Source organism: Amblyraja radiata, chromosome 37 (assembly GCF_010909765.2).
Source record: "Amblyraja radiata isolate CabotCenter1 chromosome 37, sAmbRad1.1.pri, whole genome shotgun sequence".
Classification (NCBI taxonomy): domain Eukaryota; kingdom Metazoa; phylum Chordata; class Chondrichthyes; order Rajiformes; family Rajidae; genus Amblyraja; species Amblyraja radiata.
Window position 1 is genome coordinate 3,347,836 of NC_045992.1, and position 18,136 is coordinate 3,365,971.

At 44.5% G+C, this 18,136-nt stretch overlaps 1 protein-coding gene across 1 annotated transcript; it reads right to left on the reverse strand.

Annotated features, from left to right (window-relative positions):
* Positions 1-626: 626 nt before the first annotated feature.
* On the reverse strand, positions 627-8,990 carry rgr (retinal G protein coupled receptor). The gene is made up of 7 exons (XM_033012799.1): positions 8,868-8,990; positions 7,713-7,869; positions 6,495-6,616; positions 4,554-4,707; positions 2,410-2,527; positions 1,841-1,954; positions 627-1,001 (listed from the first exon to the last, which is right to left on the reverse strand). The coding sequence occupies exons 1-7, from the start codon at positions 8,944-8,946 to the stop codon at positions 858-860; spliced, it is 888 nt and encodes a 295-aa protein (XP_032868690.1). The 5' UTR covers positions 8,947-8,990; the 3' UTR covers positions 627-857.
* Positions 8,991-18,136: the final 9,146 nt, after the last annotated feature.

Here is an 18,136-nt window from a genome sequence, read left to right on the forward strand (position 1 = left end):
CAGTGGAGGTCGATTCACTGGATGCATTCAAAAGAGAGTTAGATAGAGCTCTTAGGGCTGGTGGAATCAAGGGATATGGGGAGAAGGCAGGAACGGGGTACTGATTGTGGATGATCAGCTATGATTACATTGAATGGCAGTGCTGGTTCGAAGGGCCAAATGACCTACTCCTGCACCTATTGTCTATGTTTCTATGGATGATAATATGCATAACAATCCTCTCAATTAAGAAATTATCAGTTTGATTTTTCAAAGTAATAAGAACGTGTTTTCCAATTAGTGTCCCCAAACGATGTCTATCTTAACTTATAAATCTGCAGGTAATTTAAAATTTTACATCTACATACATTGCCTGTCAGCAAATGATTTCTCAATGTGGTTGTGTTGTGACTCTTCTGTGTTGCATAATCAAATTGTGTATTTGGATTGAAAAGGAAGTCATTCAGTCTAAAAGGTTCACATTTCAAATATTGCCATCCTTCCAGTGGTGTTCAATGTACGTGTGGCACGGTGGCGCAGCAGTAGAGTTGCTGCCTCACAGCGCCAGAGACCCAGGATCGATCCTGGATATGGGAGCTTGTCTGCTTGTTCATGTGTGTGTCCAAATGTTTCTTTGCCCTCAAATAAAGAGAACAAAAAGTCATTTATTGAAACAAAGTGAAATGCTTGTAATCCTGTAATCCTTTTGGTTGAAGGAAGTTTGGAGCCAAAATGTGTACATGTATATTCCCGTTGTTTCGAAATACAAATACTTTTTTATATGTTACGGAGTAGGATGTTGTGAAAACAACATAGTATACAGGTTGGGTGAATAGTTTTGCTCTGCATTTCGGTTTGTTTCCCCCTGACAGTTCTGTTTACTTCATTTTTCCGTCTGTTTCAATCGGTTCCATTTTCTGTCCTGTTAGGAAGGCCCATATCCCTCCTCTGTAATTAGGATTTCCGAATGCGTAGACAAAAGCGTTGGCTATGGGTGAGGTCTTTGCAAGAATGGCTGGAAGCTGGAAACACAGAAGTAGATGAGAACACCGTTCTATTTACAGCGGGTTTGCAAATTTACTAAACCAATGTAAACAGCAATCCTATCTGAGTCAGCAACCCAAAACTGCAACTGTACGTATCCAAAAACGAAGATACACCAGTTCCTTAGCAATGCTGCTACTCAGTTTTGAAGTCTAATATTAAAATTCTCTCTTGGCTGTAATATAACAATATTACAAAAATAACTTCCAAAGGATTTTTAAACTTCTTCGATCATATGTGAACTTTGTCACCAAGGCCGGCATTTATTGCCAATTGCGGGGGAAAAAACAACCTGCTAGTGGAACTCAATGGACGGGGCAGCGTTTTTGATGCTGCCTGACCCGCTGAGTTCCTCCAGCAGTTTGCCTTTTGCTCAAGATTCCAGCATTGGCCATTTCCTGTCTTTGTTTATTGTCCCGAACTCAATTGCTCTTGAGAAGTTGATAATAAGATGCCTTCCTGGCCTGCGGTAATATTTTAGACAATTTCCCCCCCCACAATGACGTTGGCTGGAGAATTCGAGGGTTTAGATCCAATGGTAATGGTGGGGGGGGGGAGGGGAGGGGGGAAAGATTCTTGATTATTTAGGGTGTCAAAGATTAAGGGGAGAAGGCAGGAGAATGGGGTTTAGAGGGAAAGATAGATCAGCCATGATTGAATGACAGTGAACCGATGGGCCGAATGGCCTAATTCTTTTTCCATGTCTTATGGTCTTATGAACTTACACCCAGGGCCCTTGGGCTGAAATATCTAACCCAGCTTGCGGCTCTTTTGTGCACATTTCTTTCTCAAGATACCAAGAAACTGCCTTACTTACCATTCTGATTTTTGGAGATATGACCATAACATTTTTGACGACGGCATACGTGCACAGAAGGCTATAAGGACCCCAGCAGATGAGAAGGATTGTAAAAGGCAGCCCTGTATTAAACTGGTCAGAAACAAACCATTAATTTAACATAGTTCAAATCAACAAACAATTATATCGCACAAAGCTCGAGGCATCTGTTTATGTGCCAGACCAATGAATCCTTGTGGAAACATTGGAGATGCCCCCTGTCTTCACCATGTGTTTTGCTTCACACGAACGATACCATAATTCAAAGCCGACCCATGGCCAACCCAATCAGCTGATCCCAGAGAATTTCTTCATTACTTTTTACGTTAGTTCAGTTTAGTTTAGTTTAGTTTAGTTTAGTTTAGTTTAGTTTAGTGCCATGTGTAGCGAGGTATAGTGAAAAGTCTTTCTGTGAAACTTTCCCTCTTCATCAGGATCAATTCCTTACTGGACTTAAAGGGATATTTCATCTTCTCAATGTCAATTAACAGAAATTCCTAAAATCCACCCTAAAACTAAAACTAAAACTAAAAACATGACTTTTTTACCTTGACTTGTCCAGTTTTCTTGAATTTATTCGCACAAGATTGGTAAGAAGTCACCAAGATGAAAAGCGGAAGAGCGAACTGGAAAAGTGCCAATGGGATGAAGAATGAGACAAAGTTTCTGAAAAAAAATAAAAATGGAGATGAGTGTCGGCTCCCAAGATATTTGACAAAGTTAAAAGATTTCTAACAGTTGTTGCAGAATGTTAAAGTTTATACAGTTCGGATACAAGGGCATAGTTTGATTTTACATAATTTGAGACCATATTGGTACAATATTCTCATTATTATTTAATGCAAGCTCAATTTTCCAAAGAGTCATGCATTTCTCTCTTCATCCAAAATAAGCAACCTAAAGATATAAACATTTAATATTTTTGGTTCAGAACTGGACTAAAGCAGTTTCTAATTCACATTAGGTCCAGATCTGAAATCAGATCTGATACGGGTCATTAATCAAACTTAATCTCAGTTTTATTCTGCAATGATAAATCCAAGCTGGTGTCCAACATGTTTGGTGCTGTGATGAATACCTCAAACAAGAATATCATTACCATCATGAAGATCCCCAACATCAATATATTGAGGATTAACTGGAGCTTTAACTTGGTAATTCTTGTCATCGTTCTATTTATTGTTTGACCCATTTGTGATTCCATTCACATTCTATGTGTTAATGCAAAGCCGCCTTCCAAAGGTCAAAAATATTTATTTATATTAATCTACACCAAATAAACCTTTTTGGAGTTTTGTTTAAAGGGGCAGCAGGGTGGCACAGCGGTAGAGTTGCTACCTTACAGCGCAAGAGATCCAAGTTCGATCCTGACTACGGGTGCTGTCTGTACGGAGTTTGTACCTTCTCCCTGTAACTGCGTGGGTTTTCTCCAGGTGCCCTGGTTTCCTCCCTCACTCCAAAGACGTACAAGTTTGTGGGTTAATGGTCTTTGGTGGAAAGAGTTATAAATTGTCCCTGGTGTGTAGAATAGTGTTAGGGTACGAGGATCGCTGGTCAGTGTGGACTTGGTGAGCTGAAGTGGCTTATTCCGCGCTGTATCTCTGACACTACGGTGGTGGGACTCATCTCCGGGGGGGACGAGTACGCCTACCGGGATGAGGTGGAGCAGCTGACAGTGTGGTGTGGAGAAAATAACCTGCTCCTCAACACCTTAAAGACAAAGGAAATAATAATAGACTTCAGAAAGAATAAAACGGACATGGTACCATTAATTATCAGAGGGGACTGTGTGGAGAGGGTGGCGGATTTCCGCTTCCTGGGAATCCATATTGAGGAGGACCTGACGTGGAGCGTGAACACCTCTGCGCTGCTGAAAAAGGTCCAGCAGAGACTGCACTTCCTGAGGGTGCTCAGGAAGAATAACATCACTCAGAGACTGCTGCTGTCCTTTTATCGGTGCTCCATTGAGAGCATCCTAATATACTGTGTATGCGTATGGTACACCAGCTGCACAGCGGCTCAGAGGAAAGCGCTCCAGAGGGCCATTGACAACGCCCAGAGGATTGTCGGCTGCCCTCTCCTTACCTTGGAGGACTTACACAGTTCCCGCTGCATCAAAAAATCCCAGAGTATTATAAAGGACATTTCCCACCCCGGACACTCCCTGTTTGAACTGTTACCGTCAGGCAGACGGTACAGATCTACAAGGACAAGGACAAACAGACTAAAAAACAGTTTTTACCCCACTGCTATAAAGGCACTAAATGTAGCCGCCAAGGAACGCAGGGGCGATACATACTAAGAGACTGTGAAATCGACAGAAGGATGTAGGGCTGGGTGTTTATGCGTGCTATTTTTATGATATTTATTTTAGTTGTTTATCTTTTTTAAATATTTTACCTTGTATGTATCGTTAGCTTTTAGAAATGTTTGAATGGTGCACTGACTGGCTGACATTTTACAATTTCGTTGTACATGGTTCATGTTACAATGACAATAAAGAAACTATTCTAAACTACTCTAAACTAAACAAACCTAAAACCAAGGACCACCACCAACACGTTTGTAGGAGATGACTAATAAATACCAGCTATGCCAGCCATGGCAACTTTTTGTGAATGAATTACACTAAAGTGCATTCAATGTGCTGCGGGTTTTTTATGAATGACACTAAAGAACATAATTTACCAACCTGTCACCTTTCGAGTAGTCCAAAGTACAGCAGGTTCTCAATGGCTCATAATCATATTCACCCCAACCCAACAAAGGCATGAGTGACCAAAATCCAGCAAATGCCCAGATAAATAATATAACAACCATGGCATTGCTCCATTGCAATTTTGACCCTGTAACAGAAGATTAAAATATCAATGCTCCTTCATCCAGATAAATGGAAATTTAAGTCTAACTGAGACGTACCAGTTAGAATTTTAATGCTCACTTTAGAAAATTGTTTAAACTATCATTCGGAGCAATTCAGAGTGAGGATCCGTGTGTAGGGAATGGGGAATGATGGCGATGAATGAAAGAAATCAGCTTTAGCAATCAGCTGAGGGAAAGAATGGGATTATTTTCACAGGCTTTACAGAGCTGAGTAGCATTCAGAGTGCTGGGACTCACATCCCTGATAAAGCATCGTTGAATAAGTACATTGAAATGACGGAGAGCTTCCATTTACTTGGCAAAAATAAATTCAGAGATTACTCGAGCAAAGACCAACTCCACAATGTGCTGTAGTCAGCCTTTCACTAATCTTTAATTTGGCAATGAAGAGTACATTCAAATGAGCCCCCAGTGATGTTGGTTTTAAGGTTGCGTTGGCCACAGCATCAACAGGCTCAATGGATTTGGAATACTTTCTGCTCCACATTTGCAGTTTGATCACATCGCCGACATCCAGATAAATAAACTCGTTTTTCTTTCTTCAAAGAGACTCAGTGCACCGTTACACAGCTTGTCACGTGCAACTATTGCACAATATTTTCATGACTTTTTGAAGCTTTTTGTGTCTTTTTTAATCTAAATCTCTTATTAAAGTGGCAAAGGAAATGACAATTAATTTTGGTTTAAGAGTTTCCTGAAATCTTCGCTCAAATTTAGTTAAGAACAGGCAAGCCACAAATTAAATTCAAGAGCATTTATCAATTAAATCAGTATAACTTGTGGTTTGAAATATAGAATCATATTTAATATACAACATTAACTTGGCATCATGTTTGGCACAGAGCCTGTTCCTACACTGTACTGCATTATGTTCTATGTTCTAACGCAGAGGCCGTTCCGCTGACCGGATAGGATGCAACGAAAGCTTTTCATTGTACCTCGGCACATGTGATAATAAACTTAAACTGAAACTCAAGGAGGCCATTTAGCCCATCTTGTCTATGCCAGTTGTAACAGGGATACCGAGTCCAATCCCATTTTCCAGCACTAGCTCTATGGCCCAATGGTTTAGTTTAGTTGAGTTTAGTTTAGAGATACAACACGGAAACAGGCCCTATGGCCCACCGAGTCCGCGCTGACCAGCGATCCCCGCACATTAACACTATCCTACACGTATTAGGGACAATTTTACACTTATACCAAGCCAATTAACCTACAAACCTGTACGTCTTTGGAGTGTGGGTGGAAACAGCTCCAGACGTGGGTCCCTGCTACCTACAACTCTCTCATCTCCTTGTCCTGAGTCATAGAGTGATACAGTGTGGAAGCAGGCCCTTCGGCCCAACTTGTCCATGCCGACCAAAATGTCCCAGCTACACTAATCTCACCTGCCCGTGTTTGGCCCAAACCTGTCCTATCCATGTACCTGTCGAACTGTTTCATAAATATTGGGATAGTCCCTGCCTCAACCAACTGCACATCTCCTCACTCAATCTTCGATTAAATATTTTAAACCACTCTCTCCCGATTTTTGATTACTGGTCCAAGGGAATTAGATATTTTTCTATTTGCAAGGCTCCAGAAAACGTACATGATATTCCATTCATCATATGGTCAGACCTTCTGTGTTGTCTTTGAGTCTAAAGCTTTCCTCATCTCTGTGAACCGGGTGGCTGATTTTGTTATGATCTGCAAACGTCTTTCTCGTGCTCCCCCTTTGCTTTGATTGAAAATGGCCATCTTTACTTACTGCTGCAGTTTAAATGGTATCGGTCCCAGGCAATTGCTGCACAGGTATTAATGCTGGCTAGTGCTGCCAGAAATCCTTGGAAGCCGTGAATTTGGCAACCTTCTGGGCCATAAGGCCAGTACCTGTGAGAGATGTAAACATAGAAAATAGTTGCAGGAGTCGGCCATTCAGACCTTCAAGCCAGCACCGCCATTCAATATGATCATGGCTGATCATCCAAAACCAGTACCCCGTTCCTGATTTCTCCCCTTGATTCCCTTTAGCCCATAGAGCTAAATCTAATGCCCCTGTCCCACTTAGGAAACCTGAACGGAAACCTCTGGAGACTTTGCGCCCCACCCAAGGTTTCCGTGCGTTTTCCGGAGGTTGCAGGTGGTTGCCGGAGGTTGCAGGTAGTGGAAGCAGGTAGGTAGACTGACAAAAACCTCCGGGAACCTCCGAGAACCGCACGGAAACCTTGGGCGGGGCAAAAAGTCTCCAGAGGTTTCCGTTCTGGTTTCCTAAGTGGGACAGGGGCATTGCTCTCTAAGCAAGAGATGTGATGTGCTATGAAATTGTGAATGTTGAAGTCTTCTTTTGGTTACTGTAGATACACAGAAAGATCTCAAAAAGCATGTGTACACAATGTGGAAGAAAGATGCACAATTGGAGTTGCAGATCAGGAAAATCATGGCATCAAATACTTTTTTTTTGGACGATCCTTTAGAAAGGAGGTGAGGAGGAACTTCTTTAATCAGAGGGTAGCTAATCTGTGGAACTCATTGCCACAGGGGTCTGTGGAGGCCAAGTCAGTGGATATTTTTAAGGCAGAGATAGACACATTTTTGACTAGAATGGGTGTCAAGGGTTATGGGGAGAAGGCAGGAAAGTAGGATTAGGAGTCAGAGATTAGCCATACAGGCGACCCCGGACCACATACAGTCTGTGAGAGGTCTCCTATGATCGTGAGAGGTCTCCATAGAGTCGTAGCATCTTTCTGGTCGCCACTGAATTTTCAACATGTTGAAAATTTCGGCGACCCATCACGGATGCCGGCAGTCGGCTGTAAAGGTTGCGTAAGTGGGACAGGTCCTTTACTCCAGCACTTTGTGTCTATCTTCAGTATAAACCAGCATCTGCAGTTCCTGTCTCCAGCTCTGGCCCGGATTAGTTTGCCCAGGTGACTAGCTGCCGTGCTGCACATTCTACGCAACTCTTTCCGATCCAAAGCGTGTTTACCTCTGTAAACTTGAAAACGCAGCGACTAATGCGTTCACGCAGATGCCAGTGTCGGATACAGCCAGACTGGCGACGAGGAGATTACTCGGTGTCTGGAGATCCTTTATCTTATAAAAGGACAAGATTGTTAAGCCATTCAGGAGGAGTCCGATGAGTGCTGCGGGACAGACCAGAGAAACACACACACAAACACACTGTGAGGGCGGCTTCAAATACCAAATTTGATTACATAATTGTAATAGAAATATCTTATCTAGTTAAGACGAGAAACAGAAATAGCCTCAGTCCGTTGAAGGGCAGATGCAACTGACTTGAATCTAGGGAACAAAGCAGGCATCAGAACTCGGCACAATGCAGATCAAACATGGAAGCTTCAACGTGGAAGCTGAAGAATTTAGATTGTTTCCAAACCAGATCAATATCTCACGTACACAAATGCAATGCAATACAATGGAATTATGAAAATGATTGTTACCTTAAGGCATTTATAATACAAAGGTTTTCTCCTCATTAATTCAAATTAACCCCACTCAACTGCTGCAGAAAGTCTTTTAGTTTAGTTTAGTTTAGAGATAGTGTGTGGAAACAGGCCCTTCGGCCCACCGAGTCCACGCCGACCAGCGATCCCCATGCACTAGCACCATCCAACACACTAGGGACAATTTACAATCTTACCAAAGCCAATTAACCTACAAACCTGTACGTCTTTGGAGTGTGGGAGGGGACCCGGGGTAAACCCACGCGGTCACGGGGAGAACGTACAAACTCCGTACAGACAGCACCCGTAGTCAGGATTGAACCCGGGTCTCTGGCGCTGTGAGGCAGCAACTCTACTGCTGCACCACCGTGGCGACCCTTGGTGATTTTTCCTTTGGTTGTATCCAGCTTTGTGCAGACATGCACGTTGTGGAGGGCAAGTACTCCTCTTGTTGCCAGTATACATAGGTTAAATCCACCCAAAATACTCCCTTGTTAGTGCTGAAATATGCCTTCGCACATATTGATATCAGCTGCATCTCAGCTATCACTGCGACCATTTGAATATTATATCAAACAGTGAAGAAAATGAAGGCGTGTGAATGATTCGACATACATCTATGTGCAATTATTTCATTGACAGCTGCAAAATCAAACATAAAGCTCCCAATTCATTACCTTCCAGTAACAGAGCAGTTCCCAGTGCAAACAGTTCCAACTCACTGAATCCCTCAGTTAATGGATTGGTAGCTACCATCTTTACACTGCTTATCAAGAAGGCAGTGCTTCTTCGCAAAGACAATAGTGAGCTTGAATATGTGCCAGTGGTCTATATAAACTCTAAGAGAGAGAGAGAGAGAGCGAGAGAGGCGGGGGTGGGGTTTGGGCGCTTTGTAATAATCCTGAGAAGAATGTCTCATGACTGTTTCGTACTCGAGGTTATTAAGTCGGATTTAATGAGAGTGAAATGTATTCATTGAGCTTCAACAAGATCTTTGTGCAGAAGCACAATTCAAAGTTGCTGTGGGGAGGGTTGCAGACTGTAGTCTGCGCTTCATTTTGATGTTTACCTATCATTTTCATACACAGGCATTCTCCAGGTGTAATTATTTTGAGTTCAGCTTGTTGTGACGTGTACCGAGGTACAGTGAAAAGCTTTTGTTGCGTGCTAACCAGTCAGCGGAAAGACAAAACATCCGAGCTATTTCTTGATGATAGCTTTGATGATAATCTTACTCCGTTTGACCTTGTCTTCAACAGCCATCAAACATGTTTGATCAAATGGTTTAAGAAGGAACTGCAGATGCTGGAAAATCGAAGGTAGACAAAAATGCTGGAGAAACTCAGCGGGTGCAGCAGCATCTATGGAGCGAAGGAAATAGGCAACGTTTCGGGCCAAAACCCTTCTTCAGACTGATGGGGGGGGGGTGATCAAATGATGTACACTGATGTATATACAGCAAAGTTGCTCAGACAAATACACATGCCCATTGCATGCTTTACAATTATTGGCAGACTGGTGTCTAGTTTTTGGGGAGAGCAGGGGGTGACTGAGGTCACAATGCCCGGGTCCTGGGGTGGGGAGTGAGGGGGGAGGAGAGCCCCCTCTGTCCCACCCTCCCCCCTGGTCTCCTTGATGGGATGGGCCACGATGGGATGGGGAGGGACGGGACGAGATGACGGGGTGGGGAATGCTGCGAGTGCTGGGACTCCTCACAGTGGCGGTCCTCATGGTTTGGGTCGGCTTGATGGAGATGAGGGCAGACGCGAGGATCAGAGCACGGAGAGAGATAACAGGTGCCCCAGGGTGGGGAGGGTGTGTCACCCTGTGTGTCCCACATCTGACGGGTGCTCCAGGGTAGGGTGGCTGACCCTGGGGTGAGTGTGTGTGTGTGTGTGCGTGCGTGTGCGTGCGTGTGTGTGTGTGTGTGTGTGTGTGTGTGGGTGTGTGTGTGTGTGTGTGTGTGTGTGTGTGTGTGTGTGTGCGTGTGTGCGCGCGTGTGTGTGTGCTTGTGTGTGCGTGTGCGTGTGTGTGCGCGTGTGTGTGGGTGCGTGTGTGTGCGTGTGCGTGCGTGTGTGTGTGTATACGTGCGTGATCATTGTGCCTTCGACCCAGATGGGGTGAGGGTGGAGGGTGGGTGTAAGGGTTGGGGCAGGGAGTGGGTGGAGGGGCATAGTGCCTTGACCTCTCTCTGACCCCCCCTCCCCCTCCCCCTCCACCTCAGGGACCCCCGGGCTGCTGGTAGGAGGGGGGGGGGGGGGTCATTGTGTTTGACCCTGGGGGAGAGGCGGGGCGTGGGTGTGCCCCTTCCCTCCCCTCTATACCCCCATCCCAGTGACCCTTGGGCTACTGGAAGGGTTGGGGAGGGGCAGAGGGATGGGTGGAGAGGGTTGGGGGCTGGGTAGGATACGGGAGGGGGGAAAATGTGGGGGGGGGGGTCGGTAGACTGGATGTGTGTCTGTCACCTCTCTCTGACCCCCCCCTCTCCTCTCTCCCCCCTCCACCAGGACCCCCGGGGCTGTTGACCACCCTGGCCTGGCTGCACAGAGAGAGCCCCCCCCTGGGGCCGCTACGCCTGTTGTCATCGGCGGTGGGGCTGTGTCCCCCAGACCCCAGGCCCAGCCTGTGCCCTCTCTTCCACCCGGCACTGGTCTCCAAGATGGCCGACCTGCTGGTCTTTGTGCAGAGGAACGATGTGGCCCAGCTGCTGTGGCATTGGCTGGACGATGAGGACATCACCCAGCTGGCCCGGCTCACCATCGCCGGCTGATGGGGAGGGGAATGAGGGGGGGGGGGGGTGTGGGCAATGGGGAGAGGGGACCCACCCAGCTCCACCTCGTCAGCTCCACGAATAAACACCCACTCCTGACTGGCATCTCCTCTCTCGTGGACCATAAAGCACAGGGACAGACCCTTCGGCCCACAATGTCCCTGCTGTACACGGAGTACGGAACGGTACACAGAGTGAAGCTCCCTCCGCACCATGCCGTCACATGCAGACACGCACACAGACACACACACCAACACACACGCACACCAACACACATGCACACCAACACACATACACGCACACAGACACAGACACAGAAACACACATGCACATGCACACACACACACACGCAATGCACATACACACACACACCAATACACACGCATGCCAACACACACACACACACACTCGCAACGCATATCAACACACACTCAAGCACACCTACACTCAAGCACACACACACTCAAGCACACACACATGCGCACACACACATGCGCACACACACACACTCAAGCACACACACATGCACACACACACACACTCAAGCACACGCGCACACACACACACACGCACATACCAACATAAACGCACGCACGCATATGCACATGCATACACACGCACACAAACATAAACACAAACACACACCCAGTGAAGCTCCCTCCACACTATCCCGTCTTTCTCACACACTCGCATACTCACTCATGTAAACTTAGTACACCACAGGAACAGGCCCTTCGGCCCACAATGTCCAGGCCGAACACGACACCAAGTAAAACTGATCTCCTCTGCCTGCACCTGCTCCATGCCCCTCCATTCACTGCATATCCAACTATTAGTTACTTGAACACCACTATTGTATCTGTGCCCTGGCAGCGTGTTCCAGGCCCACACCACCATCTGTGCAAAACAACTTGCCCCGCACATCTCCTTTATACTTTGCTCCCCTCACCTTAAATCAATGAGCCTCTCACCTTAATGCCAGGACCTCTAGCCTTTGACCATGTGGAAAAGAAACTGACAGTCTACCCTATCTATGCCTCTTGTCATATTCTTAGTCAGAGATTCATACAGCATGGAAACAAGCCCTTTGGCCCAACTTGCCCGAGCTGACCAACATGCCCCATCTACGCTTGTCCCACCTGCCCTGGTTTGGACCATATTCTTTTTAACGTTTCCTATCCATGTACCTTTCTAAATGTCTTTTAAATTTTGTCTTAGTACCTATCTCAACTACCACCTCCAGTGTCTCGTTCAATATACCCACTGAGTGAAAAAAACTGCCCCTCAGGTTCCCGTTAAATCTTGCCCCTCTCACCTCAAATGTATGTCCTCTCATTTTTGATTCCCCTACTCTGGTTAAAATACCATGTGCATTCACCCTATCTATTTCCTCATGATTTTATGCAACTCTATAAGATAGAAACATAGAAACATAGAAAATAGGTGCAGGAGTAGGCCATTCGGCCCTTCGAGCCTGCACCGCCATTCAATATGATCATGGCTGATCATCCAACTCAGTATCCTGTACCTGCCTTCTCTCCATACCCCCTGATCCCTTTAGCCACAAGGGCCACATCTAACTCCCTCTTAAATATAGCCAATGAACTGGCCTCAACTATCTTCTGTGGCAGAGAATTCCAGAGATTCACCACTCTCTGTGTGAAAAATGTTTTCCTCATCTCGGTCCTAAAAGATTTGCCCCTTATCCTTAAACTGTGACCCCTTGTTCTGGAGATCGCCCGTCATCCTTCTGCGCTCCATGGAATAAGGTCCCAGCCTGCCCTATAGTTGTGGTCTCTCAAGTCCTGGCATCATGCTCGTAAATCTTCTCTGGACTCACTGCAGCTTAAGTCCACAGCAGGGTGAACACAATACTCCAACATGTGGCCACACCAACATGTTGTACAACTGTAACATAACATCCCAACTTCTACACTCAACTTCTACACTGATGAAAACCAATGTGCCGAAAGCCTTCTTAACCACCTTATCTACCTCTGACACAAATGGTAAAGAGAACCTTCTTAATTGGGATGGGCTGGAGCTCAGGTCAGGTTGGGGGGAGTTCCCCCCGCCACGGGTACCATGTAATCCCGTGCTACCTGATCCATGGTCGGATAGTCGGCGACTAAACCGTCTCCCCCACCTGGTTTGCCAGGTGAGGAGGGGGCTGTGGACCCTTAGCAGGACCACAAACAAGACCTGTCAAAGGGCGGATGAGCTCCTAGCGAGCCAACGGCCATCTACACTTCAGTAGAAGTTGCGATCACTGTCGTACACGGCATTGTAAGGAATGACAATACAGCAAACACACGCAACAAAACCCTAGACTTCCAGCGGCGGAAGACCGCAGGAACTGGAGGACAGAGATGTGTGGTGCGTCCGTCACCGTTCCCGTGGGAAACCAGCAACACTGAGTCTCTAATGTTTTCAACGATGATGATGAGGAGGATGCTGGAGCTAAAATTAATACTTTAAATTTAGAAAATAAAAATGAAAACAGGTCCGAGAAAAAGGAAGACATCCTGCAGTGTAAGGTGAGTTGGATTGAATAAAGGTCCCACAACCATTTCTTTTAGCGACAATAACTATTGTCAATGTTCTGGGGATTTTGCAGTAGAAAGTAATCTGTTTATCTGTTGCATGAATGCCTAAATATAAATGTCTACTTTTTTCAAAGGAATCCAGGCTAATTTCAGGAGGTCATGATGCACTACTTCTCACACTAAACCCATAACAAAATGACCGCTGATGGGGCAATGCCAGATTTTATTGTTACTATCAAAAACTTCCTTCAACTTGGGTGGTCATCTGTTTTGTTCATCTACTTCATGCCAGTTTGTCTCCAAGTAATACTGGATGTTGAGAAATGCTTGACTGAAATGGGCAAGCTTTGATCAGTTTGAATGTTGAAACCCCCTTTCCATTTAAATCAAGTTATCCTTTTAAAGAAGAGAGACATGAAGATGCTGGCATCTTGTGTGAAAACACAATGTAACCCAACACATCAGGCAGCACCTGTGGAAGAAATAGATGGGTGACATTATGGGGTACGAAGAAGGGTCCCCACCCTAATGCCCCTGTCCCACTTAGGAAACCTGAACGGAAACCTCTGGAGACTTTGCGCCCGACCCAAGGTTTCCGTGCGGTTCCCGGAGGTTTTTGTCAGTCTTCCTACCTGCTTCCACTACCTGCAACCTCCGGCAACCACCTGCAACCTCCAGGAACCGCACGGAAATCTTGGGTGGGCGCAAAGTCTCCTGAGGTTTCCGTTCAGGTTTCCTAAGTGGGACAGGGGCATTAACATCACCTATCCATCCCTTCCACAGATAGTGCCCGCCCTGTTGAGTTACTCCAGCACGTTATGTTTCATACATTTAGAGAATTGAATTACCGTTGTTGACTTGCCCAACATTCGCTGGAATTTCCTGCGCACAGCTTGCCCTGTGTTCACGTTTCATAGTTGGGCATGAGAAATGCTCTCGACATCTTTGGCTCGGCATTTGGATAGGTACCAAGGGTTGTGTAAGAAGGAACTGCAGATGCTGGTTTACGTTGGCGGCCTTTGCTGGAGACTGACTTTGGGAGCTCCAACCGCGGGAGCTTGCGGAAGTACCATCGTGGAGCTCGCGGTCCCTGTCGGGGATCGACTTTGGAGCTCCAACCGCAGGAACTTCGACCGCCCCGATACAGGAGCTTTTTTTAAATAATATTTTTATTAGAAGCAAACACATATTATAAACATTTCATGTATATCAGTCGTACATTGTTAATATTATCAATTGTGGATTTATTTTAATTTATTTTTTTATTTTAATTTTATTATTTATTTCGAACAGAATAAAAGAATAAAAAGCAAGTGTGAAACAGCATACAAAAAACAAAACTAGAATATTTATAAAGTGTCATAAACAATATCTATAAATAAATGAAATCATATGTGTCCGAAAAGGAGCAGGAAGAAGCCAAAGCTTATTAATTCCCACCCCTTATTCAACTGCTTGTCATTATATTATACAAATTTAGCAGCTATATGTACACCATATATTGGTTCTGCTTCTAGTTTTTTTTTAAAGATAGGAAGTAAGAGAGAAAGTGGAGAAAAAACCCCCCCAAATGTCAAGATAAAAAAAAGAATGGAATGGTTTACTAATAATACATCTTTGGAGATAGGTTAGTGGATTATAAAGTATAACTTTTCATCTAATGTTCACCCATGTTCTGCTGATGATCTTGTAGATAACTTTAACTCCAAAATTGTGAAAGTTATAGATGTCATTGCACCTGTTACGGTTAAAACGATTTCTGGTAAGCAAAAGGCACCCTGGAGAAAAGCTGCTTTTGTAACAGCCCAGAAAAGAGAATGCCGGAAAGCTGAGCGCATCTGGCGGAAAACAAAACTTCATATTCACCATGACATCTATAAAGAGAGCCTCCGTGCCTACAATTTAGACTTAAAAAGTGCTAGAGAAACATTTTTCTCCAATATCATTAACAACAACACTAATAAGGCAAAAACCCTATTTGCAACTGTTGACAGACTGACCAACCCCCCAACACAATTACCACCTGAACTCCATTCCACGCAGAAATGCAATGAGTTTGCATTATTTTATACAGATAAAATTGAAGGCATCAGACGTGCCATCAATATCATCGCTTCAAACAAAAATGTTGGATCACCACCCTGTTTAGGCAAAGGTAACGTGGCAATGATGACATGCTTTAATGTCATAGACTCTAAAACTCTTGTGGAAACGGTGACACAACTAAGGCCATCCACCTGCTGCCTTGATGCTTTACCTACCAACTTCTTTAAGAATGTTTTTGACTGCCTAGCAATAGACATACTGCAAATAGTTAACAGCTCTCTTCAATCAGGCAATTTCCCAAAAGCCTTGAAAACTGCAGTTATTAAACCTCTTTTAAAAAAGCGGAGCCTAGATGCCTCTATTATTAACAACTATAGACCAATATCAAACCTATCTTTCATAAGTAAAATCATTGAGAAAGTTGTCCTCCAGCAACTTAATCTCTTCCTGGCTTCAACTGGCTGCTACGACAACTTCCAGTCAGGATTTCGACCTCTTCATAGCACCGAGACCGCCCTTATTAAAGTTGTAAACGACATCCGTCTTAACACAGACTCTGGCAAAGTTTCAATATTAATGCTATTAGACCTCAGTGCTGCATTCGACACTGTTGATCACTCAATACTTTTGGACAGGTTGGAAAAATGGGTGGGGCTCTCAGGCACAGTCTTAAGTTGGTTCAGGTCATATTTACAAGATAGGAACTATTTTGTTTCCATTGGCGACTTTGTATCAGAACCAACCAACATGACGTGTGGAGTCCCGCAAGGTTCGATCTTAGGGCCCTCTTTATTCAACATCTACATGCTCCCACTAGGGCAAATCATGCGAAATAATAATATTGACCACCACTGCTATGCCGATGACACACAAATCTATGTAGCGCTATCACCAAATGACTATCGCCCCATAGATCTGTTGTGCCAGTGCATTGAGCAAGTCAAAGACTGGATGTGCCAAAATTTTCTCCAACTAAATAAGGACAAAACGGAGATAATTGTTTTTGGTGCTAAAAAAGAAAGGCTTAAAGTAACCCAACACCTTCACTCTCTGTCCCTGAAAACTTCAAACAAAGCCAGACATCTTGGGGTCATTATGGATTCAGATTTAAATTTCGACAGTCACATCAAATCAGTAACAAAATCGGCCTACTATCACCTCAAAAACATAGCAAGATTAAGAGGACTCATGTCAGCTCAAGACTTAGAAAAACTTGTACATGCCTTTATTAATAGTAGGCTAGATTATTGTAACGGTCTCCTTGCAGGTCTTCCAAAAAAAACTGTCAGGCAGCTACAGCTTGTTCAGAACGCTGTTGCTAGAGTTCTAACAAAGACCAAAAAATTTGAACATATTACACCAATTCTTAAATCCTTACATTGGCTCCCTGTATGTCAGAGAATTGATTTTAAAATCCTGCTGCTCACCTATAAATCACTACATGGTTTAGGGCCAAAGTATATCACTGACATGCTTCCACTATATAAGCCTTCTAGACCGCTAAGATCTTCTGAAACCAATCTGCTAGTGATTCCCAGAGTAAATACAAAACATGGGAAAGCAGGATTTAGTTACTATGCATCAAATAGCTGGAATAAACATCCTGAAGATTTAAGACTTGCCTCAACTTTGACCACTTTTAAAACAAGACTGAAAACTTTTATGTTTACTTTAGCTTTCAGCTAAATCTTAACTACATTGCACTTTTAACTTTTGCACTTTTTATAATGCATTTTTAATTTTGCTTTTCTTTTCTTTTAGTTCTTCTATTTTATTTCATTTTATTATTTCATTTATTGTATGACATGTTTTTATGTGAAGCACTTTGAGTCTGCCTCGTGTATGAAATGTGCTATATAAATAAAGTTGCCTTGCCTTGCCTTGCCTAATCCTGAGTTCAAGCTTCGGTTAGGTTCCCGTGCTGCGCCTATCTACCCCTTCAAATAGTCCCGATGCAGGAGCTTTGACCGCTCGACGCGGGAGATTCGACCGCCCGGACACGGGGGCTTCGATCGCCCCGACTGTGGATGGTTCGACTGCCCCGTCCACGGGAGAATAAAGAGGAAGAATATTAGACTCTATCGCCTTCCATCACAGTGAGGAATGTGGGGAATCCACTGTGGTGGATGGTTATGTTAACTTTTATGTAGTGTGTGTCTTGTTGCTTTTTTTTAGTATGGCTGTATGGTAATTTGAGTATCACTGTACCTTAACTGGTACACGTCAAAGAACCTATAGCGGAGCAAGATAGACCACTCCTGCTAAATGCAATGGGCTGACGTGTAGTACGCAACGGAGCGGAACGTGGGTCTTTTTTTCATCCATTTCCGTAACCGGACCCGACCCGACCCGCAGTGTAATCAACGTTGCGGGGGGACAGTTTGTGTTAATAAATTAAAATTCTGAAAATGAGAAGATTTTTATCAAATAACTTTTATTTTTATGAGGATGTTTCTGTAACCGGCTTCCGTCTCTGCACTAGTATCCTATGGGATCTTTGGTGCGGAGACGGAAGCCGGTTACGGAAATGGGGCCGAAAATTACCCATGAATCTGCCCATGACCGTACTACGTCTTTATCGTCG

Coding starts and splice junctions, on each gene's coding strand:
- rgr (XM_033012799.1), bottom strand. CDS start 8,946: ATGGTAGCTACCAATCCATTAACTGAGGGATTCAGTGAGTTGGAACTG. Junction 6,617..7,712: donor GCGTTTTCAAGTTTACAGAG/GTAAACACGCTT, acceptor CATCTCTCACAG/GTACTGGCCTTATGGCCCAG. Junction 1,002..1,840: donor TATCTCCAAAAATCAGAATG/GTAAGTAAGGCA, acceptor CTGTGTTTCCAG/CTTCCAGCCATTCTTGCAAA.